Source organism: Piliocolobus tephrosceles, chromosome 15, assembly GCF_002776525.5.
Source record: "Piliocolobus tephrosceles isolate RC106 chromosome 15, ASM277652v3, whole genome shotgun sequence".
Taxonomy (NCBI): Eukaryota; Metazoa; Chordata; class Mammalia; order Primates; family Cercopithecidae; genus Piliocolobus; species Piliocolobus tephrosceles.
In genome coordinates this window covers 96,093,395-96,118,739 of record NC_045448.1, presented here as the reverse complement: position 1 = coordinate 96,118,739, position 25,345 = coordinate 96,093,395, and the positions used below count along the sequence as shown (strand labels likewise).

General features: G+C 38.5%; 1 protein-coding gene across 3 annotated transcripts in view; it reads left to right on the top strand.

Annotated features, from left to right (window-relative positions):
- The window catches only part of CCDC138 (coiled-coil domain containing 138), a 96,514-nt gene that overhangs the window by 42,349 nt on the left and 28,820 nt on the right, over positions 1–25,345 (top strand). For all 3 annotated transcript variants that reach the window (XM_023190398.2, XM_023190397.2, XM_023190400.2), the window contains 2 exons: positions 12,311–12,427; positions 20,457–20,649. In XM_023190398.2, the coding sequence (XP_023046166.1) occupies positions 12,311–12,427; positions 20,457–20,649 (310 nt within the window). The remainder of the gene's footprint in view (positions 1–12,310; positions 12,428–20,456; positions 20,650–25,345) is intronic.

Below are 25,345 nucleotides of genomic sequence, written 5' to 3'. Positions count from 1 at the left end.
TTTGAGTTAGTTTCCTATATAGTGTGAGAGGGGTGTAACCTCATTTTTTACATATAGGTACCCACTTGTTTCAGCATCATTGGTTGAAAAATCTGTTCCTTCCCTATTGAATTGCTTTGGCACCATGTCGAAAATAAATACAGTGTAAATAAGAGGGTCCATGTCTGGATTCTCAATTCCGTTCCCTTGTTCTATTTGTCTATCTTTATGCCAGTTTCACACTTGATTCATTACTCTAGCTTTGTAGTAAATTTTAAAATCAGAAAGTGTGAGTTTTCTAACTTTGTCCTTCTTTTCCAAGTATGTTCTGGGTCAGTGACATTTTCATATGAATTTCAGGGGCAGCCTTTCAATTTCTGCAAAGAAGGCAGCTGGGATTTTGATTAAGGACTGTATTGGATCTGTGGATTACTTTGGGAAGTCTTGGAATCTTAGCAGTATTGTCTGCTAATCCATGAACAAGATGTCTTTCCATTTTATTTAGATCTTTTTCATTTCTTTCAGCTATATTTTCTCATTTTCAGGGTATAAGTTTTGTACTTCTTTTGAAAAGTTAATTTCAGAGTATTTTTATTATTTCTGGTGATGCCAAAATAGAATCATTTTCTTAAATTCATTTTTGGATGGTACGTTGCTAATGTGTGGCTACACAATTAAAGGCAGGTCAAGATAGGGATGCCACCTACTGTCACCTCTACTGTTTAACATTATTCTAAAGCAAAATGATGAGAAAATGGAATGAAATGTTTAGCATTGAAAAGCAAACCTATCTTCAACACTTTAAAATAATGTAAAGGAAAGGAAACCAGCCAAAAAATTAGAACTCGTGATTTCAGTGAAGTATCCAGTTGCTAAAAAGCAAAAAAATCTTCCAAATACATCAATATGTAATTTAAAGAAAAGAATGTATTTACAATACCAAATTTACAAACCTAGTAAAATAAATAAAAGAGAAAATGTGTAAAACAAAATGTAGAAAATTACAAATTTCATTTAACAATATGAAAACTTAATTTGATAATCAAGGGATTTCACATGTGCTAGATAGAAAGATATATGACATCATTTCTTACTAAATCAAAAAGTTAAATGTAACAATAAAAATGATTTTGGCTGGGCGTGGTGGCTCACGCCTGTAATCCCAGCACTTTGGGAGGCCAAGGTGGGCAGATCGTGAGGTCAGGAGATCGAGACCATCCTGGCTAACATGGTGAAACCCCATCTCTACTAAAAATACAAAAAAATAGCTGGGCGTGGTGGTGGGCATCTGTAGTTCCAGCTACTCGGGAGGCTGAGGCAGGAGAATGGCTTGAACCTGGGAGGCGGAGCTTGCAGTGAGCCGAGATCACGCCGCAACACTCAAGCCTGGGCAACAGCGAGACTCCGTCTCAGAAAAAGAAAAAAAAAAGATTTTAAAAAACTTAAAAATTATGTTACATACTTTTGGATCACTGTTCCTGAAAAAAAATTCATCAGAGATTCCATTCCCATATGTAACATATATTAAAACCACAGTGATTAGAACACTGTGGTAGTAGTATAGGAGCACACAAATTGATAGAACTGTGACCGCAAAAATAGATCCAAACTTGTACGTGGATTTCACATATGATAAAAGTAGCATGTTAAATCAGTGGAGGAAAATGGGGATTATTTCATAAATGTGTCAAGACTACTGATTTACCATTAAAAACAAGAAGGTGCTTCTATACCATACTTAACACCAAAATATATTGTAGATAAATATTTGGAAGTTATGAAACCATAGAAAACCCAAAAATATAACATTATTTATTAAATATGAGGACAAGGTAAAGCATTTTACCATTAATGTTTACACAAATGGTAAAAATAACAAAACAAAGGCTCTAGATTTAACAACATAAAAACATAAAACTGTTATATGTCAAAGAATACTACTTATCCTAAAATTCATATGGAATCTGAAGGCACAATGAAAAGCCAAAACAACCATAAAAAGAACAAAGTTAGAGATCTCATACTTTCTGATTTCAAAACTGAGTACAAAGCTACAGTAATCTAAACTCTGTGATACTGACAAGACATGTAGACCAATGGGATAGAATGGAGAGCCCAATATAAGGCCTCACATATAGTCCAGTGATTTTTGACAAGGGTATAGAGACCACTCAATGGAGGAAGGACAGTCTTTTCAACAAATGATGTTGAAAAACTGGATACCCTGATGCAACAAAATGAATATGAGCCTTACCTTATACAATATGTAAAATTTAACTCAGCTGGGCGTGGTGGCTCACACCTGTAATTCCAGCACTTTGGGAGGCCAAGGTGGGCAGATCACAAGGTCAGGAGTTCGAGACCAGCCTGGCCAACATAGTGAAACCGTATCTCTACTAAAAATACAAAAAATTATCCAGACATGGTGGCAGGCACCTGTAATCCCAGCTACTCGGGAGGCTGAGGCAGGAGAATCGCTTGAACCCAGGAGGTGGAGGTTGCAGTGAGCCAAGATCACACCATTGCACTCCAGCCCGGGTGAAGGTGCGAGAGTCCCTCTCAAAAAAAGTTTAACTCAAAATGGGTCAAAGGCTTAAATGTGAGAATTTAAAACTATAAAACTCTTAGAAGACATAGAGGAAAATCTTCATGATATTAGATTAGGCAGTGATTACATGGCTAAAACACCAAAAGCACAGGCAACGAAAGCAAAAATAAACCGAACTTCATCAAAATTAAAAACGTTTGTGCATCAACAGATTGAAATGGTAATCTCCAGAATGGGAGGAAATATTAGCAAATTGTGTATCTGACAAGCGAGTGCTACCCACGATATATAAGGAACTCCTTCAACCCAGCAAAAAACAAAACCAAAAAAACTCTATTTTTTAAAAAGCAAACAAAGAACCTAAATAGATATTTCTCCAAAGATAAAGAAATGGCCCCTAAGCACATAAAAAGATGCTTAACATCACTACTCTCTAAGGAAACACACAACCACAGTAAGATACCACTTAACACCTATTAGAATGTTTATTTTAAAAAATAGGGCTAGGCGTGGTGGCTTACACTTGTAATCCCGGCACTTTGGGAGGCCGAGGCAGGCGGATCACTTGAGGTCAGGAGCTTGAGACCAGCCTGGCCAACATGGGGAAACCTCATCTTTACTAAAAATATAAAAATTAGCCTGGCATGGTGATGCAAACCTGTAGTCCCAGCTACTTGGGAGGCTGAGGCACGGGAATTGCTCGAACCTGGGAGGCGGAGGTTGCAGTGGGCCGAGATTGTGCGACCACACTCCAGCCTGGGAAACAGATTGAGACTGTCTCTCGGTACGTACGTACATACATACATATGTACATACAGGTGTTGGCAAGGATGTCAGAAAGCGGAATCCTTGTTTATTGGTGATAGGAATGTACAATGCAGCTGCTGTGGAAGACAGTATGGTGGTTCTTCAAAAATTTAAACATAGAATTACCTTATACAGTTTTACTTCTGGATATATATTCATAATAATTGAAAGCAGAGGCTTGAACAGATACTTAAGCGCCAAGTTTATAGCAAGATTATACATAATAAAATGAAGGTGGACACAGTGTAAATGCTCATCCATGAATGAGTGGATAAACAAGATGTGGTATATACATACACAAGACTATTATTCAGGCATGAAATTGACACATGCTACAACATGAATGAACCCTGAAGACACTGTAAATGAAATAAGCTAGACACCAGATGACAAATATTACATGATTCCACTTCCATGTGTGCAGTACCTAGAATAGTCAAATTTTGTGGAGACAAAATTTTGTGGTGGTTACCAGGGGCTGGGGGAAGAGAATGGAGGGTTATTATTTAATAGATACAGAGTTTCAGTTTGGCATGATGCAGAAGTTTTGGGGATGGATAGTGGTGATGGTTATACAACAGTGTGATTACACTAATGCCATTGGTAAATTTTAAGTTATGTGTATTTTACCATAATAAAGGATGTTTCAATAAAGTGTCAACTAGGGTACATTTTCACCAGGATTCTGCATTCTAAGACAGGCCACCCTAAACTTTAGGGTGCTCACTTTGCAAAAGTTAGGCAGTTGCCAGTCAGATACCAAAGGCATGGCTCACGCCTGTAATCCCAGCACTTTGCGAGGCTGAGGCGGGCGGAGACCTGATGTCAGGAGTTCAAGACCAGCCTGGCCAATGTGGTAAAACCCTCTCTCTACTAAAAAATACAAAAATTAGCCGGGCATGGTGGTGGGCACCTGTAATCCCAGCTACTTGGGAGGCTGAGGCAGGAGAGTCGCTTGAACCCAGGAAGTGGAGGTTGCAGTGAGCCGAGATCGCGCCATTGCACACCAGCCTGGGCAACAAGAGCAAAACTCTGTCTCAAAAAAAAAAAAAAAACCAAAGGCACCTTGGGAAGGAAGCCAGAAAATGTTCTTCATTGTGACATTTTGGCCAGGACAATTTAGCCGGGTATGGTGGCTCACGCCTGTAATCCCAGCACCTTGGGATGCCGAGGCGGGCAGGTCACTTGAGGCCAGCAGTTCAAGACCAGCCTGACCAACATGGAGAAATTCTGTCTCTATTAAAAATACAAAAATTAGCCAGGCATGGTGGTGCACACCTGTAATCCCAGCTACTCGTGGGGCTGAGGCGCCAGAATCGCTTAAACCCCAGAGGCAGAAGTTTCAGTGAGCCGAGATCATGCTGCTTACTGCACTCCAGCCTGGGCTGTAGAGCAGGACTCTGTCTCAAAGAAAAGAAAAAAAAATTCTGACAATTTCAAATCATCACAGTAAGAAAGAAAAAGGCAGTGTATCTGATGTAAAGATCACTAGATGATCTTAAACGCTGAAAGGACAAATTGTAAACAGTGAGTTTGGAAAGAGTTCACAGTTCACTATTACTGCCACCCCGTGAACAAGGGCTGTTGTTACAGTGTTAGTAGGATGAAATATGCCAAATCTCTTGAAACATTCAGAAGATAAGAAAAAATACTTTTTTGTTATGTTTGGATTAAGAATATAAATACTGTCGGAAAAGGCTTAGTATTTAGAGAGGATAAGGATATAAATGAAGTGAATATTTTTCATGAAAAAATGAAATCGCCAGGAAAGACAGTGTTTGCTGTGAAGAAACTGAAAGTCAGATATCTAAGAGAAACTTGACTTTCCAGTTTTAGCACATATCAGAATCATTTGCAGGGCTTGTTAAAACTCAGGTTCCTAGGTTCTATCCCTGGAATCTGATTTAGTAGATCCAATGTGGCACAGAATTTTGTATTTCTTTCTTTCTTTTTTTTTTTTTTTTGAAATGAAGTTCCAGTCTTGTTGCCCAGGCTGGAGCGCAGTGGCGTGATCTCGGCTCACTGCAACCTCCGCCTCCTGGTTTCAAGCGATTCTCCTGCCTCAGCCTTCCGAGTAGCTGGGATAACAGGTGCCTGTCACCATGCCTGACTAATTTTTGTATATTTAGTAGAGGTGGGGTTTCACCATGTTGACTGGGCTGGTCTTGAACTTCTGACCTCAGGTGATCCACCCTCTTTGGCCTCCCAAAGTGCTGGGATTACAGGCATGAGCCATCGCGCCCTGCTTTTTTTTCTCTTTTTTTGAAATGGAGTCTCTGTCGCCCATGCTGGAGTGCAGTGGTGCAATCTCAGCTCCCTGCAACCTCCGCCTCCTGGGTTTAAGCAGTTCTCCTGCCTCAGCCTCCCGAGTAGCTGGGATTACAGGTGTACGCCACCACACCTGGCTAATTTTTATATTTTTAGTAGAGACAGGGTTTCACTATGTTGGCCTGGCTGGTCTCAAACTCCTGACCTCAAGTGATCACCTGCCTCAGCCTCCCAAAGTGCTGAGATTACAGGCGTGACCTACCACGCCTGTCCAGAATTTGTATTTCTTTTCTTTTCTTTTTTTTTGAGATGGAGTTTCACTCATGTTGCCCAGGCTGGAGTGCAATGGTGCGATCTCGGCTCACCACAACCTCTGCCTCCTGGGTTCAAGTGATTCTTCTGTCTCAGCCTCCCAAGTAGCTGGGATTACAGGCATGCGCCACCACACCCAGCTAATTTTGTGTTTTTAGTAGAGATGGGGTTTCTCCATGTTGGTCAGACTGATCTGAAACTCCCCACCCAGAATTTGTATTTCTGACAGGTTCCCAAGTGATGCTCTTTCTGTAGTTGTAGGGATCACAATTTGAGAACCACTGGTGTAGATAAATTACATCCTAAGGTAAGAAAATACATGGAAAAGCCTTGTAGAAGTGACCGCTAAAAGTTAAACTTTGAAGGATGAGTTAGGTATTTGTGAGACAGACACCTAGTAGTTGAAGGAGAAGACATGAACTGCCTTCGTCACGACATGTATCTGTTACAGGGTGTGGGTGAGGTATGATGTGAGGACAGTTGCAGTGAGCTGGAAGTAGAGTCACCTGCTGTTCTAGAACTATGCTGGCGAGTTTGAATGTCATCCCTCAGAGAAGACGGAGACAGGAAATGGTTTTAAGCAAGGGATCTATATTTTACCATGGAGAAACCTTAAATGCACATTGCTAAGTGAAAGAAGCCAGCCTGAAAAGGCTACATGCTCTATGATTCCAACTATAATGACATTTTGGAAAAGGCAAAAACTGGAGTAAAAAAGATCAGTAGCTGCCAGGGGTTCTGAGAAACAGAGAAGCACAGGCGATGTTTAGGACAGTGAAATTATTTCCTGTGATACATGGTGGATACGTGTCATTATATGTTGTCAAAATCTGTAGGCTATACAACAGAGTGAATCCTAATGTAAACTATAGATTTTAGTTAATCATAGTGTGTCAGTGTTAACAGCTGTTACAAATGTTCCACACTAGTAAAGATGTTAATAATGGAAGGTACTGGCAGGTGGGAGTAGGACAGGGGGCATATAAGCATTCTCAACTTCCTACTCAGTATACTCAGAAACCTAAAACTGCTCTTACAAGGTCTGTTAGTTTAAAAGTAAACAGGAAGTAGAGATAGAGTAGGCAGGAACTACAGAGAAGACAATGCCAGATGAATTTAGTGAAGTCTGTTTTTTCTTAAGCTATGGGAATGTTTATAGCCCATGACAAAGGTCAGCAAACCTTTTTTTGTAAAAGGACAAACGATGAATATTTTAGGATTTGCAGGCCAAAAAGCAAAGTGAAAGATACCAGTACTTACATAATAAGAAATGAAACACACCAGTTTTTTTGTTGACAAAATTAAAAATGTAATGTGGAGTCAACTTTTTGCAGTAGATCGAATAATGAGGAAACTAGAATTTGGGGGTGTCATTTTACTTAATTGGGGTTCCAAGTGTTTCGTTTCATCAGAATCAATTGCATATTTTTATCTGTTAATGCTGATCTGTAATGAGAGTTTACGTATTTCATCTTTGAATTTTTTTTTTTTTTTTTTTGAGACGGAGCCGCACTCTGTCGCACGAGCTGGAGTGCAGTGGCGTGATCTAGGCTCATTGCAACCTCTGCCTCCCAAGTTCAAGCAGTTCTCTTGCCTCAGCCTCCCGAGTAGCTGGGATTACAGGTGTCCACCACTCCCAGCTAATTTTTGCATTTTTAGTAGAGACAGATGGGGGTTTTACCGTGTTGGCCAGGCTGGTATTGAACTGCTGACAGCAGGTGATCCACCCGCCTTGGCCTCCCAAAGTACTGGGATTATAGGCATGAGCCACCATGCCCGGCCTGAAAATGTCTTTTCATACACTAAGTCTTGTCAAATAATTGGCATCAATCCGTGAGCATATGATTTTGTTTCATTGTGGTAAAATATGCATAGCTTAATATTTATCGTTTTAACCATTTATAAATGTACAATTGAGTGGCATTAAGTATAATCCCAATGCTGTACAACCATCATCACTACCAATTTCAAGAATTTTTTATCATCTGAAACAAATTCTGTACCCATTTAACAATATCTTCCCATTCCTCCCTCCCCTGTAGACCCTGGTAGTCTCTCATCTACTTTCTATCTCTTAAGAATTTGCCTATTCTAAGTATCTCATAAGTGGGACCACGGACATGCATGTGACTCTGTCACTTGAAAAGCATTTACAGAATTCTTTTTGATTTTTCTCTTGATACTTCTTTTTGGATATCACTGTATTGGAGAGTAATCACTTCCAATTGAAGGTCAGTTGGCAGCTCCTCAGTTGCAGTCAAATGGATCTTGAAATATGCAGATCATTTTGCACTTGCATTGAGATTCAAATAATGCTGCCAGAACTGTAGTTTGGGGTCAGAAAACATATCCGCTGCAAATCTGTGTTGGAATGGTAATGGAGATCTCCTCTCTAACATTATGATTCAAACACCACCAGTTGTTCAAATGACTACTGTAGTGTAAGTTTCATATATAAGCACTGTTTTGACTTGTAATTTCAGGTTGACTCTAGTAAGAAAAATGAATAATGTGCAGCAAAAGGTAATTTCCAGAACTGTTCAATGATTGAGTGCTGTTCTTATTCAGAAAATGTTCATCTCAGCCATGAGCTCAAAAATTAAAAAAATTCACTGCCATGTGTTAGGGCCATTAAGGATGTTATACCTCTATTTCTAATAAAAAATTCACGGAACTGTTGATAGTTAAGTCCCCCAGAGCAAATGAAATTCACCACTGATAACAGCGATATGAAAACACATGATATATTCAAATATTTTTCACAGAGTTTTGGCTTATAGATAGTATAATGACTAACCATAGTTTAAATACCTTACATATCATAAGATTTGTAAATCTGTTCAAGTAAGTCTTTTTCTGGTCCACCCATGTAATTTCTCAAACTGTGATGAAAACAAATTTATTATCTTAATAATTTTTAAGTATACAGTCCATTAGTATATTCACATTGTCCTTCAACAGCTCTCCAGAAATACTTTATCTTGAAAAACTAAAACTCAGTACCCATTGTCTTTGTTTTGTGCTGTTGCAACAGAATATCTGAGACTGGGCAATCTGTAAACAACAGAAATTTATTTCTCACAGTTCTGGCAGCTGGACGTCCAAGCATCTGATTGGGGCTTTCTTGTTGCATCCTCACGTGGCACAAGGCAGAAGAGCAAAAACCAGATGAACGTTGTGTGCCCACAGGGTGGAAGAGCAGGAGAAAGGGATCCCACTCCCACATGCCTTTATTATAGTGCCGTTAATCCATTCCTTAGGGCAGAGCCCTCCTGACGTAAATACTTCCCCGCCTCGCAACACTGATGTTTTGGGCATTAAGTTTCCAACACAAATTTTGAGGAACATATTCAAACCGTAGCGCTTATTAAGTAACAACTCCCCATTTCACCTACCCCAGCCCCGATGACCACCATTCAATTTTCTGCTTCAATGAATTTGACATTAGATTTCTCATATGGGTGGAATCATAATAATATTGGCCTTTTTGTGACTGGCTTATTTCACTCAGCCTAATATCCTTAAGGTTCGTCCATGTTGTAGCATGTGACAGGATTTCTTTCCTTTTTAAGGTTTCTTTATGCGTGAATACCACATATTGCTTATCTGTTCATTCACTGATGGATATTTGGGCAGCTACCATCTCATGGCTATTGTGAATAGTGCTGATAGGAATATGGGCTTGCAAATATCCTTTCAAGACCCTGTTTTCAATCCCTTTGGACATATACTCAGAAGTGGGATTGCTAGATCATTTGATAGTTCTATTTTCAATTTTTGAAGAACTGCTATACTGTTCACCATAGTAAATTAATGCTGTAGGGATTTTGGTAGCGATTACCTTGAATCTGTAGATAACTTTGGGTAGCATGGACACCTTAGTAATACCAAGTTTTCTGACCCATAAACATGAAATTTCATTCTATTTGGGTCTGTTTTAATTTTTTTCATCACTGTTTTGTGGTTTTTAGGGTATAAGTTTTTTACCTCCTTGCTTAGATTTATTCCTAAGTATTTTTATTAATTTTGATGCTATTTGTAAATGGAACTGTTTTCCTAACTTCCTGTTTGGATTGTTCATTGTTAGTGTATAGAAGCACAACTGATTTTTGAGTATCAATTTTGTATTCAGCAACTTTGCTGGATTTATGTATTGTAACTTTTTTAAAAAAATTGTGGAATCTTTAGGACTTTTGACATGCAGGGTCTTGACATCTGAGAAGAGGGATGATTTTACTTCTTCTTTTACAATTTGGATACTTTTTATTTCTTTTTTTTTTTTGCCCAATTTCACTGGCTGGTACTGTGGTGAATAGAGGAGGTGAGGGTGTGCATCCTTGTCTTGTTCCTGATTTTGGAGGAAAGGCTTTCATTCTTTCACCTTTATAGTGTAATCTGTGGGCTTTTTATATATAGCCTTTATTATATCAAGGTAGTTTCCCTCTATTAAGTTTGCTGAGTATTTTTATCATGAAAGGGTGTTGAATCTTGTTCAGTGCTTTTTCATTGTCAGTTGAAATAATCGTGTGGGTTTTGTCCTTCATTTTGTTAAAATGTTGAACCGTCCTTGCATTGCAAGAATAAATCTCACTTAGTCATGATGTATAATGCTTTTAATATATAGCCATGCACTGCATAATGATGTTTATGACAATGGTAGACCGTATATATGATGGTGGTCCCATAATATAATGGAGCAAAGAAAAAAAGAATATATAAAAAAACAGATTATAATGGAGCTGAAAATTTCCTGTCACTTTGTGACATCATAGGTGTCATAATATTGTAGCAGAACACATTACTCACATGTTTGTGATGATGCTGATGTAAACAAACCTGTGCCACCAGTTACATAAAAGTATAGCACACACAGTTATGTACAGTACATAATACTTGATAATAAACAACCATGTTACTGGTTTATGTATTTACTATACTATTTATTGTTATTTTAGAGTATATCTCTGTCATTAACTGATGCATGGCTTTATTAAAAAGTTGGGGAAAGAAGTTTATATAAAATTTTACTGAGATTATGACTGTAAGAGAGTATATGGCTACCAACTTTTATTCCATAAAAATACTATTTAGACATTTCTCAGCTTATGAGGTGTCTATAATTTTTTCAATTTTTTTTTTTTTTAAGACACCAGAGTGGTCAGATGGTAGGAAGACAGGAGCCTAGGGGAAAGCATTGGTCAGACCCTTTATTTTGGTTTCCACATGAAGGGCAATGCAGGGCAGGGTGAACAAATAGGACTGGCTAGTTTGAATAATTTTGGCTGGTACTAAGCTCTAGGGGTAGTCCCTAGTGACTCTGGTAAGATTACAGCAGAGAATATTGCCTCCTGGGATACAAGGGCCAGATAGAAGGGGTCTGGCTCTGAATTGGTTCATTTGTCTATCAGAGGTATACTCTAGGCTGAGCACTTTGCTATATGTAAGGATTGGCTGGTCCAGGGAGGGGCAGTCTCTCCCCAACTGGAAAGGTTTTTTAAGATGTCAGAACATCATAATATACAGGAAATTTTTTAAAATACTTGTATGTATATACATACAATATGCTCATAATCATTAGTCTGGAGAATCTTTATACAGTTGACATAACCATTTTCTTGATTGCTGTACAATTACTTCCAGGTTTATACTCTTATAAAAGCAGTGTAGCAATAAATACCTTTCTACATGGCTTTTGAAGGGATCTTCTTAAAACGATTTTCTTAGGCTGGTATCTCAGAAGTGGGAATACTCTGTTAGAGCCTTAGAATTTATCTTTATGGTCCCGAAATCATTTAGCAAAAATGTTACACTTTTGAAGCAAAGTTCATAGACATCCTTAAACATTTAAACATTATTTTTATAAATTAGCATATTAAGATATACATGCAATGTAGACATATAAAAAAGTAAATATTACTCCAGTTTCTGAAATCCAGCTTTTTAAGAAATCCTTTCATATATCTTTTTCAGTATAAATTTATGTAGATATAGTTTATGTAAATGAGATTTTTATTCCATTTGCTTCCTTGTAAATACCTTTTTTCACCCCAAAATACGCCATAGCAATACATGTAAATCTAGGTTATCATTTTTAAAGGTTACATATGTACTATACATTTATTTAATCATTTAAGTTTCAGAGAGTATCTTTGTTTAGGTTAATCTCCTTAAACTAGATGTGCTGTTATTGCTGGATGAAAGAAAATGCATATATAAAAATTCAAATACATATTGCCAAATAGTATTGCATATAGTTTTAAACTGAAGATTTTTTGTTGGAGAACTCTTTTTTTGTTTGTTTGTTTTTAAAGATAATTTTGGAAAATTGTGGTAATTGATTTCAGACATTTAAAAATACTGTGCCTTTGTATTTATTTTCCATCATTTTATCTTTAGCTTTTGCCTCTGATGACAGAGCAACTACAGTGGATGCCATTTGTGAATACCAAACTTCACGAGCCTTTTGTAAAATTTTTATATTGGTCCCTAAGGCAGCTAGATGCTGGAGCACAGGTAATTGGTTAATAGGAATTTTTCTTCAAGTAATACTCCACCTAATATTACTTCTTGATCCTGTTTCACAATATCTGTTTTGAATATATTCTTTGTATTTCAGAACAATCTTCCCTATCTTAAGATACCTTGCTGGGATTTTGATAGGAATTGTGTTAAACCTGTATATGAATTTGAGAATAATTGACATCTTTCCTTTGTTGAGTCTTATAACTTATGAACATAAAATGTCCATTTATTTAAAACTTTAATTAATCAACGTTGTATAGTTTTCAGCATAAAATTGCTGCATTCTTGTTTAGATTTTGGCTGAGTATTTACATTTTTTGAGCACTTTTAATTGGTGTTATCTTTTTACTTTTGATGTTTACATGTTCGTTGATAATGTATAGAAATAAAATTGTTTTTTGTTTATTTTGTATCCTGACCTTATTAGTTTTAAGAGTTTTCTTGAAGGTTCTTCAGGAGTTTTACATAGAAAATCATGTTATCTGCAAATGAAGACAGCATTGTGTTTTTTTTTCTTTTTGATATGTATGTCTTTAATTTCCTTTTCCAACCTCATTGCATTAGCTAGAGTTTCTAGCAGTATGTTGAATATGAGTGGTGAGAGTAGTCATCCTCGCCTTGTTTCTCCACTTAGGTGGAAAATTCATTCTGCGATTACTAAGTATAATATTAGCTGTGGTATTTTCATAGATACTTTCAATCAAGTTCCCCTGTATTCCTGTTTTCTGAGTTTTTTAAAAATCATTAATGGCGTTGAATTTTTTTAGATACTTTTTTTGCATTGATTGATAAAATCACATGATCTTTTTCATCTTTAACTTGTTAATATGAATTACTTTGAAATATTAAATTAGCCGTATATCTCTGAAATAAAACCTACTTGGTTGTGGTGTTTAATTTTTTTTATATGTTTTTATATTAGTTCATTCTGTTTGCTAATATTTTGTTAAGGACTTTTGTTTCTATATTCATGAGAGATATTTGTCTATAGTTTTGAACTCTCTTTGGTTTTGTATCAGGGCAATATTAGGTTCATAAAATGAATTGGGAAGGGTCTTATCCTTTATATTTTCTGGAAGAAATTATGTAGACTTAGTGTTCATTCTTCTTTAAACATTTGGTAGGATTCTCCAGTGAAACTATGTGGATGAGATTTCTTTTGGGGGAGGTTTTAAATTGTGAATTTAAGTTCTTTAATAGTTACAGGTCTGTTCTAGTTATGTAATTCTTATCGATGATTTGTAATAGTTTGTGCTCTTTGAGGAACTGAACTATTCAAATGTATGCAAATTTATGTGTATAGAGTTTTTCATAGTATTCTCTTATCCTTTTGATGTCTTCAGTATCTGTAGTGGTAGCCTTATTTCCTTCTTAATATGGATAATTTGTGTTTTCTTTCTTTACTTCGTCTTTTTTGCTAGAAGTTTCTCTGTTTCTCCCTTTTATTGATCTTTCAAAGGATCATCTCTTTGTTTTTCATTTATATTTATTTATTTATTTATGTACTTACTGAGACAGAGTCTCACTCACTTCCTTACCCAGGCTGGAGTTCACTGGCACAGTCTCGGCTCACTGCAACCTCTGCCTCCTGGGGTCAAGCGATTCTCCTGCCTCAGTCTCCCAAGTAGCTGGAATTACAGATACCCACCACCACACCTGGCTAATTTTTGTGGTTTCTTTTTTTTTTTTAAGTAGAGATGTAGTTTTACCATGTTGACCTCAAGTGATCTGCCCACCTCGGACTCCCAAAGTGCTGGGATTACAGGTGTGAGCCACCATGTCTGGCTGAACCCTTGAATTCTTCAGAAGTTTGTCGTCTTTCTGTTATTCTGTTTTTCTAGTTTATTGTATTGTTGAGGTTGTTTTATGGCTGAGAATATGTATTCTGTTGTTTGGTGGAGTGTTGCATAAATGTCAATTTGATCCTGTTGGTTGATGGTGTTTGCGAGTTGTCTATACCCTTGCTGATACTTTGTCCTGTTCTATCAAGTGTGGAGAGATAGATGGATGTTGAAGTCTCCGGCTATAACTGTAGATTTATATGTTATAACCTTCATCTGTTTTGCCTCACATATTTTGTAACTGTGTTCATGTAAATTTAGGGTTATGTCTTGGTGGATTCACCCTTTTTATCATTTTATAATGTTCTTTCTCTGATCATTTGCATTGCCTCTGAAATCTCTTTATCTAATACTAATACAGAGACTTCTGCCTTCTTTTGATTCATGTTCTAATAATATATCTTTTCCCAATCTTTTTGACCTGCTTATATTATATCTAGAATGAGTTGTTTTGTTTTTTTTTTTAAATAAATGGCATATAGCTGGATTTAGGAAAAATAAACTTTGTCAAGCTCTGTGTTTTAATTGGTGTTTTAGGCCATTTACATGTAATGTACTTATTGATATGTTAGGGCTTAAGCTGTAACTGTTTTTTTAACTACTGTGTGGTTCTTTTTGTTTCTCTTTTTCATTTCTTTGGTTCCTTTTCCTGCTTTCTTACAGGTTACTTGAACATTTTTTAGAATTTTATTTTCCTTTATCTATAGTGTATTGAATGTATCTCTTTGAATAACTTTTCTAATAGTTCTTCTTGGTATTACATTTGTTTTAATTTAGGATCTTTAAGATGGAGAGTACCCCTCCAGTGATTAGAAGCCATAGAAGATGGAAGTAAAGGGTTTTTCTTGTTTGTTTTTTTGTTTGTTTTTGAGACAGAGTCTCACTCTGTTGCTCAGGCAGGAGTGCAGTGGTGATCATAGATCACTGCAGCCTCCAGCTCCTGGGCTGAAGCAATTCTCCTCCCTCAGCCTCCTGCATAGCTAGGATTATAGACGTTCGCCACCACACATAGCTAATTAAAATTTTTTTTTTTTTTAGGTAGAGGCAGTGTCTTGCTTTGTTGCCCAGGCTGGTCTCTAACTCTTGGCCTCAAGTGATCCTCCTGCTTTGGCCTCCCAAATTGTTGGAATTACAGCTGTGAGCCAACCCATCTAGCTGCAATAAAGAATTTATTTATTTATTTGTTTGTTTGTTTGTTTGTTTATTTATTTTTTGAGACAGAGTCTCGCTGTGTCACCCAGGCTGGAGTGCAGTGGCCGGATCTCAGCTCACTGCAAGCTCCTCCTCCCGGGTTCATACCATTCTCCTGCCTCAGCCTTCCATGTAGCTGGGACCACAGGCGCCCGCCACCACGCCCGGCTTATTTTTTTTTTGTATTTTTAGTAGAGACGGGGTTTCACCGTGTTAGCCAGGATGGTCTCGATCTCCTGACCTCGTGATCCACCCATCTCGGCCTCCCAAAGTGCTGGGATTACAGGCGTGAGCCACCGCGCCCGGCCAAGAATTTGTTACTTTTAGGTCCCGCGAGTTACATGGCAAACCTGGAGTCCACATACTTGGAAGTCAGGAAGCACAGGCAGGGAGAGAGGCGAGTGAGGGAGAAAGGGACCTGTGCACAAGTGCCCTTATTGGATTCCAGGATGTTACCCATACAGGTTTTTCACAGGGTGTTTTGTTTGTTGAGTTTAAAGCAAGCAGGCATGAGTAGGAGGTAGTCACTGTGGCATATTCACACAGTCTGTAGTGAGGTGTGAGGGTCTGTGAGACAAGTTGTGCGGACTGTATCTAGCTATCCCACAGGGAAGTGGTCATCAGGGAGGAGTTGTCTAAGGCAGATATCTGGATCAAACACATTTAGGAACTAGGGGTGGGGATGGGGATTTAGAACTGGAAACCGTGTTAAAAGTGACTGATCCCTGCTTCTAGTGTGAAAAAGTTCAACTTATATTTAAAATGAATGCCAGGGCAACATAAAATTATAAATGTTCCCTACAACATTATGTATAACTTATTCAGTCTATTGCTATTGTCAGTTTACTGGTTTGAATAAAATACAGAAACTTTACTTCCCTTTTTATCCCTTAACCTTTTCTATATACACTTAGAACCACATTAGAGAATGTTATCATTTTTCCTTCAACCATCAAACATAATTTATAAAACTCGAGAAGGAAAGTTTATTGTATTTACCCATGTTTTTGCTTACTTTGTTCTTCTCTCCTTCCAGATGTTCCGCAGTTCCCTCTTTCATTATATCCTGTCTGTTTAGAGGACTTCTTTATCAGTTCTTTAGAGTAGTTTTTTTTTTTTTCTTTTGAGACAGGGTCTCGCTCTGCTGCCCAGGCTAGATGCAGTGGTATGATCTCAGCTCACTGCAACCTCCGTCTTCTGGGTTCAAACGATGCTCCTGCCTCACCCTCCCAAGTAGCTGGGATTACAGGTGCCCACCACCATGCCCATCTACTTTTTGTATTTTTAGTAGAGACGGAGTTCGCCATGTTGGCCAGGCTGGTCTCGAACTCCTGACCTCAAGTAATCCACCTGCTGCAGCCTCCCAAAGTGCTGGGATTACAGGCATGAGCCACTGCACCTGGCCTAGAGTAGGTTTGCTGATGACACATTCTCTTAGTTTTTCTTAACATATTTTGATTTCTTTTCATTCCTGAAGGATATTTTCACTGGGTATCAGATTCCAGGGTGACAGTTCTTTACTTTCAGTATTTAATTTTTTTTTTTTTTTTTTTTTTTTTGAGGCGGAGTCTCGCTCTGTCGCCTGGACTGGAGTGCAGTGGCCGGATCTCAGCTCACTGCAAGCTCCGCCTCCTGGGTTTACGCCATTCTCCTGCCTCAGCCTCCCGAGTAGCTGGGACTACAAGCGCCCGCCACCTCGCCCGGCTAGTTTTTGTATTTTTAGTAGAGACGGGGTTTCACCGTGTTAGCCAGGATGGTCTCGATCTCCTGACCTCGTGATCCGCCCGTCTCAGCCTCCCAAAGTGCTGGGATTACAGGCTTGAGCCACCGCGCCCAGCCTCAGTATTTAAAAAATGTGCAAATTCTTTCTGCCCTCCATGGTTTCTGATAAGAAATCTACTGTCATTTGAGTTATTTTCCCCATAGATGTAAGGTGTCATTTCTTTCACACACATTTGTCTTTAGTTTTTATGTTTGACTGTGATGGATCTTGGTGTTGATCTCTTTATTTTAGCCTGTTTGGTGTTTGCTTAATTTCTTCAGTCTCTGGGCACGTTTTTTGCCAAGTCCAGGAAGTTTTCAGTCATTATTTCTTCAATTTCATGTTCTGTGTGCGTGTGTATATGTTTTTGTTTTGTTTTGTTTTTTGAGACAGGGTCTTGCTCTGTTGCCCAGGCTGGAGTGCAGTGAGCCTCACCCTCCTGGGCTCAAGCTGGGACTACAGGCATGTACTACCTTACCTGGCTAGTTTTTTTGCTTTGTAGAGGTAGGGTCTCCCTATGTTGCCCAGGCTGGTCTTGAACTCCTAGGCTGAAGTGATCTTCCATCTTGGCCTCCCAAAGTGCTGAGAGTACAACCGTGGGCCACTGCCCCCAGTTTCTTCAAGTACTTTTTCAGCCCTACCTGATTTTTCCTTTCCTGGGAGTCTAATGACATGATTTTAGATATTTTGTTATTCCCGGAAGTTGTGGTGGTGGTGGTGGTGGTGGTGGTGGTGGTGGTTGTTATTTTTCCAGGTTGTTTGCAGTTGTTCAGGTTGGGTGTTTTCTGTTGTTTTATTTTTCAGTTATTTCCTTCGTCCTCTCCATTCTGTTATTGAGACTATTACTGTATTTCCAGTTCTGAAATATTCACTTGGTTCTTTCTCTGTTTTTTCTTTGGTAAGGCTTTCTGTGTCTTCGATGAGATTTTCTAAAAGCGTATGCAGGTGCTCCTTTTCTCATGGCTACTTTAGAATCTTTGTCAGACAATTCTAACATTCTGTCCTGTTGGTGTTGGCAGCTGTTGATTGTCTTCTCTTCATTTAGTTTGAAATCTTTCTCGTCCGTGGAATGATGGGTTATTTTAAATTGAAAACTAGACATTTTGGGTCTAGATTTGTTTCAGCAAAAGTTGTAGCATAACTTAGGTGAAGCTTCAGCAACAACCCAGAGTGCTAGTTTTGGATTTTTTTTCTCTTTTCCTTCAACTAAAGGCAAATATTATCCACATTTTTTTTTTTCTTTTCTTTCTTTTTTTTTTTTTGAGACAGAGTCTTGCTGTGTCGCCCAGGCTGGAGAGCAGTGGTGCGATCTCGACTCACTTCAACATCTGACTCCCACATTCAAGCCATTCTTCTGCCTCACCCTCCTGAATAGCTGGGATTACAGGTGCGCGCCACCAAGCCCAGTTAATTTTTGTACTTTTAGTAGAGGTGGGGTTTCACCATGTTGACCAGGATGGTCTTGATCTCCTGACCTTGTGATCTGCCCGCCTTGGCCTCCCAAGTGCTGGGATTATAGGCGTGAGCCACTGAGCCCAGCCCACATATTTTTTCAAGTTTATTTTTTCATTATGAAAGTGTAGTAGTAAGCATTAGAGATAATTTTAAAAACAAAGTTTACCTTAATCCTGTCATTTTAACACACTGTAAGTAGAGTTTTGAACATTTTTTTCTATTTTTTACACAAAGGTTTGAAAACACCTGTGTATTATTTTTTCTAATAAAATTGTGTTGACAGTGTATGTAAATTAGATTGCACTGCTTGTGTGTCTCACCACTCAACCATTTGGCCTTTGACACTGGCAAAACTTCAATAGATCTGTTTTTAATTTTAGATGCAGAAATTTAAAAGTCAAAACTTACCCATATTGCAGGATCAGTACTGAGTTAGGAACCATTTGGTCACAAATTTCCATGCAGATAGGGGAAACTGCTATAAAAGTCACATGAGATTGGAGAATTGGGTCATAATAAAGGAAATTTTAAGTTGTTACTAAATCTGGGTTAAGAATTCTGATCTGCAACAGTTTGAAATGCTTTCCTTTCATTTGATTCCTTTTTTTTTTTTTTTTTTGAGACGGAGTCTCCCTCTGTTGCCCAGGTTGGAGTGCAGTGGTGCAATCTCGGCTCCCTGCAAGCTCCGCCTCCCGGGTTCACGCCATTCTCCTGTCTCAGTCTCCCGAGTAGCTGGGACTACAGGTGCCTGCCACGACACCCGGCTAAGTTTTTGTATTTTTAGTAGAGACGGGATTTCACTGTGTTAGCCAGGATGGTCTTGATCTCCTGAACTCATAATCTGCCCGCCTCGGCCTCCCAAAGTGCTGGGATTACAGGTGTGAGCCACCATGCCTGGCCTCATTTTATTCTTAATAGATATATCAAACACCATTAGATCATATATTATTTTAGGAGTAGTTTCTTGCTAATATTTCTGTTTTGCCCATTTTGTTTTTGTTTTATTCTCCATGAGAATTATCCATGATTCTAACCCAATATATTACTGTTTTGAAAGTGCTAAAAGTTTTTGGAGTCACCGTGACTTTTGTAGTCAGAGTGAGCTGAAGGGAACTGAGGGTCTAAATAATCATTTCATAAGCGAACACAGAAAGATGTGCCTGATAAGCTGGTTTTCATTGATGGTGGAGCAATCAGCAACTGAGAATGTAGGTAGTCCACCTCTGTTCCCTTGATAGTTCTCTGTCAGAAATATAGCATGATCTTATATTCTTACACATTTTAGAAAAATGTACAGTCATACTTTTAAATAATTTTTAAGTTGATAAAATTATCACTTTCCAATTTTGCATATTTTCAACTTTAAATTAGCCACAGATTCACTTACTTTTAATACATGTATTTGATTTAATATTTAAAATAGTTATTGGCCAGCCGCAGTGGCTCATGATGCTGTAATCCCAGCATTTTAGGAGGCCAAGGTAAGAGGATCACTTGAGCCCAAGAGTTCAAGACCAGCCTCAGCAACTTAGACCCATCTCTACCAAAAAGACCCCAAAAAACCTGGGTGTGGTGGTGAGTGCCTATAGTCCCAGCTTCTTGGGAGGCTGAGGTAGGAGGATTGCTTGAGCCCAGGAGTTTGAGGCTGCAGTGAGCCATGATTGCACCACCGCACTCCAACCTGGACGACAGAGCAAGACTGTGTCACAAAAAAAAAAAGATATATTCTGAACATGAATAAATATACTAAAATTGTACATATTTTTAACAGCACTCAACTATGACATCAACATTGAGGAGACTGGGTGAAGACATTTTTAAAGGAGTGGTAACTAAAGGAATTCAGGATAGTTCACCACAGCATTCTGTGGAGAATAAACCAAAGACAGCTGCTTTCTTTAAGAGCTCCAATTTGCCATTGAGATTTTTATCAACCTTAATTGTTCTCAAAACAGTCACTCAAGGTAAGCTTTCAAGTGTACTTATGGTTAGTTTTGAGAAATAGTAGAGAATATCATATATTAAAGCAATTCTTTTATAATCACATGTGGTATATTTTCAGAATGAGGTTTTGAATTGTTTTATAATGGTTACACATTATAAAAAGCTACTTGTATTTGCTGAATTTCAGAAATTGAAGTCTTTAGTTGGATTGTTGCCTCCTCCCAAGAGGCCTTTGATTGTCTTCGGTCGTATTCCCGTAACAGCTTTTGCCTACATTTATTTGTATTTGTCACATCAAATTGAAATTGCTAGTTAGTTTATTATTTTCCCCTAGCGAATGGGTTGGCAAACGAATCCATGGGCAAAATCTGGCCTACCACCTGTGTTTTGTAAATGAAGTTTTCTCCCACAACCATGCTCATGTGTTGTATATTGTCTATGACTCTTTACCCTACAGTGACAGAGTCGAGTAGCTGGCAGCAGAGACTGTATGGACCCCAAAGCCTATAATATTGTCATCTGGCCCTTTACAGAAAATGTTTTTCAGTGCTTGCACTAGCTTGTAAGTTTCCTGAAGAAAAAACTTGTTTATAATGACCCTGCACCTAGTGTAGTGCTTCATATATAATAGTGAATAAGGAAATGGATGAATTAGAAATCCTTCAAAGTTGGCCCTAATTAATATGTGTTTAATATTTAGCTATAACAGGTTATATTATTAAATGTGATAATTTTTTGTTAAAGTGAGTTATACCAGTGTAGTCAGGCAATAAATATACCATCTTTCTGTCTGTCCTGTTTGTTAAATTATATGACTCAGATTGTTGTTTTTATTAATGGGCAATGACAGTAATTTAATTTGACTTCTTTCTTTGAAGTATGGTTTATTTAGTTTCTCCCGATGGTATGGAATTGATGAAAAAGTAAAACACCATATAACTGCTTTCTTAATTATGTTGCCTCCTCAAAATTGCAATAGAGTAGGTGGTAAGTGTGTGAAAGGTGACTTACAAGAAGCAGGGATTAGCTCAAAATAAAGCTCACCACAGGCCTATCTCCGAATCTTAAAAAAAAATACACACACACTTACATACGCACAGGTAAATAGATTCTAAATAAGAATTTTAGCTGACAGACCATAGCCATACATTAAAGCATGTATTCACCAAAGATCAAATAAGGTTAGTATCGAGAATTTGAAGCCAATGTAATATAAGAAAAATTATTAATCATTTATCATTTAACTAAAACGTTTGAAATAATGTATCAACATACATTAGTATATCATTTAATAACATATAATGTTCATTTCTGATAATGGGCTAAAAAGCAAAAATGCAATAAGGGATATTTATGTGAAATAGAAGGGAATTAGGTGCTCTCTGTCACCACTTGTGTGCAGCAGTTTTGGACATCTGTAGTGAGTCATGAAACAATGAAGTATGAATATTGGGAGGAGTAAAGAAAACCATTTATTTGTGGAGACCCTATATTTAAATCGAGGGCTTTCAAAGAAATATAACAGCGCATAAGAATATGGATAAATAATGGATGAATGAATAGGTTGATGAAGATTATTGCTGAAGTTCAATGTCAGAAATAAAGAACTTTTATTCTTCTTACCTATGAAGACAAAGTGTTTTAAAAATAAGATGTCCCACATGGCTTAGTGTATAATACCAGTTAAAATTCTAATATAGTTTGTATAAGTTGAGGAAGTGATAGGGAAATTTATGTGGAAAACTTTGCAACAAATGCGATGATTTAAAACGAAACAGCAACACTGGAGCAGAGGCTTTAGCCGACTTTAAAAGAATCCTAATATGTAATGATACAAAATGAGTAATAATTTATTAAATCAAAATAGGACAATGGGAATAGGAAGTGCAGAAATGAATCAAAATTGGCACTTCATATTATTCATTGAATTAATGACTTTGCTTCCCTGTGCAAGTCATTTTTTTAAGAACATAGAATCATGTCAAATCATATCATGACACAGATGATAGAATTAGTAGACAAGACTTTACTAGAGTTACTATCACTATATTCCTGTGTTCAAGAAGGTAAAGGAAAACATGAGCCTGGTGAGAGGATACTTGGGAGATATGGGATAAAAAGACATCAATCAGATTTCTAGAGATGAAAAACCCAATGCCTGAAAGTTAAAAATACACTGCAGAGAATTAGACATTGCAGACAAAAGACTAGTGAACTGGAACACATAGCAATAGAAACTGTCCGAAATGAATTACACAGAGAAAAAAAAATCTACAAAAAAGAAAACAGAACATCAGTGAGTTTTGAGGCAAAACCATATATTCTGATGTACTTAGAGTCTATGAAGAGGGGAGACAAAAACTATTTCAAGACATAATGGCTCCAAATTTTCCAAATATGGTGAAAACTAAACACAGAAATCCAAGGAGCATGTCCGACTGAGCTCATGGTCACTCCTATTCCCTTCTCCTTAGCCTCCTCTGGATACCTGTGTGCCACCCCTTTCCTCCACACCCTGGATTTCAGGAATACTGCCTCCTGTGTTGACTCTCCGTGACCTTTTCAGTGGCTTCATCACCTCTTCCTAGACCACAGAGAGGCCCTGACACGTCTTCCTGGCTTCACTGTCTAGTTTCCCTTCACACTTGTTATGACCGATTCTTTCTCACAAGGTTCTTGCCTCATAGATGCTCTCTGCTGCAGGTTCCTCAGCCTCGTAGCCTCAAAAATGAAAAAGAAAAAAAAAATTCTGACACTAAACACTGTGGAGCAAGGAAGAGATACAAGAGTTCTCCCTTTCCTTATGGTCTGACCGCTCCCAGCCTAGGCCCAAGGGTTTCTTATGAGCCCAAACCTGTGGGGTTCCAGTGTTCATCTACTACCTGGGGCCAAGGGACAAGCTGCTGCCATCAAGAAAGAAGCCTGAATGCTGATGAATCTCAGGGAGAAGAGCACTTTCTGACTGCAGGTCTTCTCTCCAGCAGCTGCAGGCTGGTGGGGTGTGCCTGCACACAAGACTTGGGGCTAGGAGGGTTCAACAGGATGCACGGGCCAGTGAATACAGGTGTAAAAGGGGCCTTTGTCCTGGCCAAATCCCAGCACATGCCAGAACTAGGAAGAAATGTCAGAGCCAGATGGTGCTCAGAACCACTGTCGAACACTGTCATGATACAGCTATTTATCCTTTATCATTAAATATAAATATGCTGAAAAAAATTCTGGGAGAACTAAAAATTTAGACATAAGAAAAACTCTTAAATCATAAGAGTAGACTTACCTAACTCTAGTAAGAAGATGTTTCCTATTTATAAAATAGGAACATCAGTTTCAAATTTGATAAATTTAGTAGAAAATATAAAGTAGGCAAATATATTGGTAATAGGCAGATGCATTGGATAATACACATTGGTAATAGGTAGATACATTGAATAATACACATAATATTAGCTGCTTAATCCAGATATATATAGATCTATAAAGATAATACCTGGTTATATTGAATAGACTGTTCATATAAGAATCAGCATACATAATACTTGGTGAGTTTTATTTATTTATTTTTTTGAGACAGAGTCTCGCCCTGTCACCCAGGCTGGAGTGCAATGGCACGATCTTGGCTCACTGCAACCTCCGCCTCCCAGGTTCAAGTGATTCTCCTGCCTCAGCCTCCTGAGTAGCTGGGATTACAGGCATGCGCCACCACGTCTGGCTAATTTTTTGTATCTTTAGTAGACATGAGGTTTCACCATGTTGGCCAGGCTGGTCTTGAACTCCTGACCTCGTGATCCGCCCGCCTCAGCTTCCCAAAGTGCTGGGATTACAGGCGTGAGCCACTCACTGCGCCCAGCCACTTGGTGAGTTTTGACACCACAGTGCTGTCTAGGGAAAACTCTTTAACTGTGTTTTTTCTCTATTCCCACATGATGATAATCATCCACACAGAAGAAGACTTCTGTGACAAAACGTGTGGAGGTTTTTCCTCACACACCAAGCAGCAGACACAAAGCTGCTCTAATTCACTTCTGACATGATCCACCTGGAGATGGTGTCAGATCCCACAAGTTGAGTGCTCAGTCTCCAAGGCTGCCTCATGCCACACCAGTTGCAAGTTTGGCCCTCTGGAACTTCTGACCAACTGGCTTCAAGTTGGGGTTTCCACAACCCCCTCTTTGGGTTTAATTTGCTGGAATAGCTCATAGAACTCAGGGAAACACTTAACCAGTTTATTATAAAGGATATTGCAAATTATGTAGATGAAGAGAGAGGGCAAGGTATAGGGGAAGCGGTGTGGAGCCTCTGTGCCCTCCCTGGGGCACCACGCTCCAGGAACCTCCATGTGTCCAGCCATCTGGAAGCTCTCTGAACCCATTTCTTTTGGGTGTTTTGTTTTTTGTTGTTTGTTTGTTTTTGAGACGAAGTTTTGCTCTTGTTCCCAGGCTGGAGTGCAATGGCATAATCTCGGCTCGCTGCAACCTCTGCCTCCCAGGTTCAAGCAATTCTGCTGCCTCAGCCTTCTGAGTAGCCAAGCTTACAGGTGCCTGCCACCATGCCCAGCTGATTTTTGTCTTTTTAGGAGAGACGGTTTCACCATGTCAGCCAGGCTGGTGTTGAACTCCTGAACTAGGTGATCCGCCCACCTCGACATCCCAAAGTGCTGAGGTTACAGGCGTGAGCCGCCATGCCCGGCCTTTCTCTTGGGTTTTTATGGAGACTTCC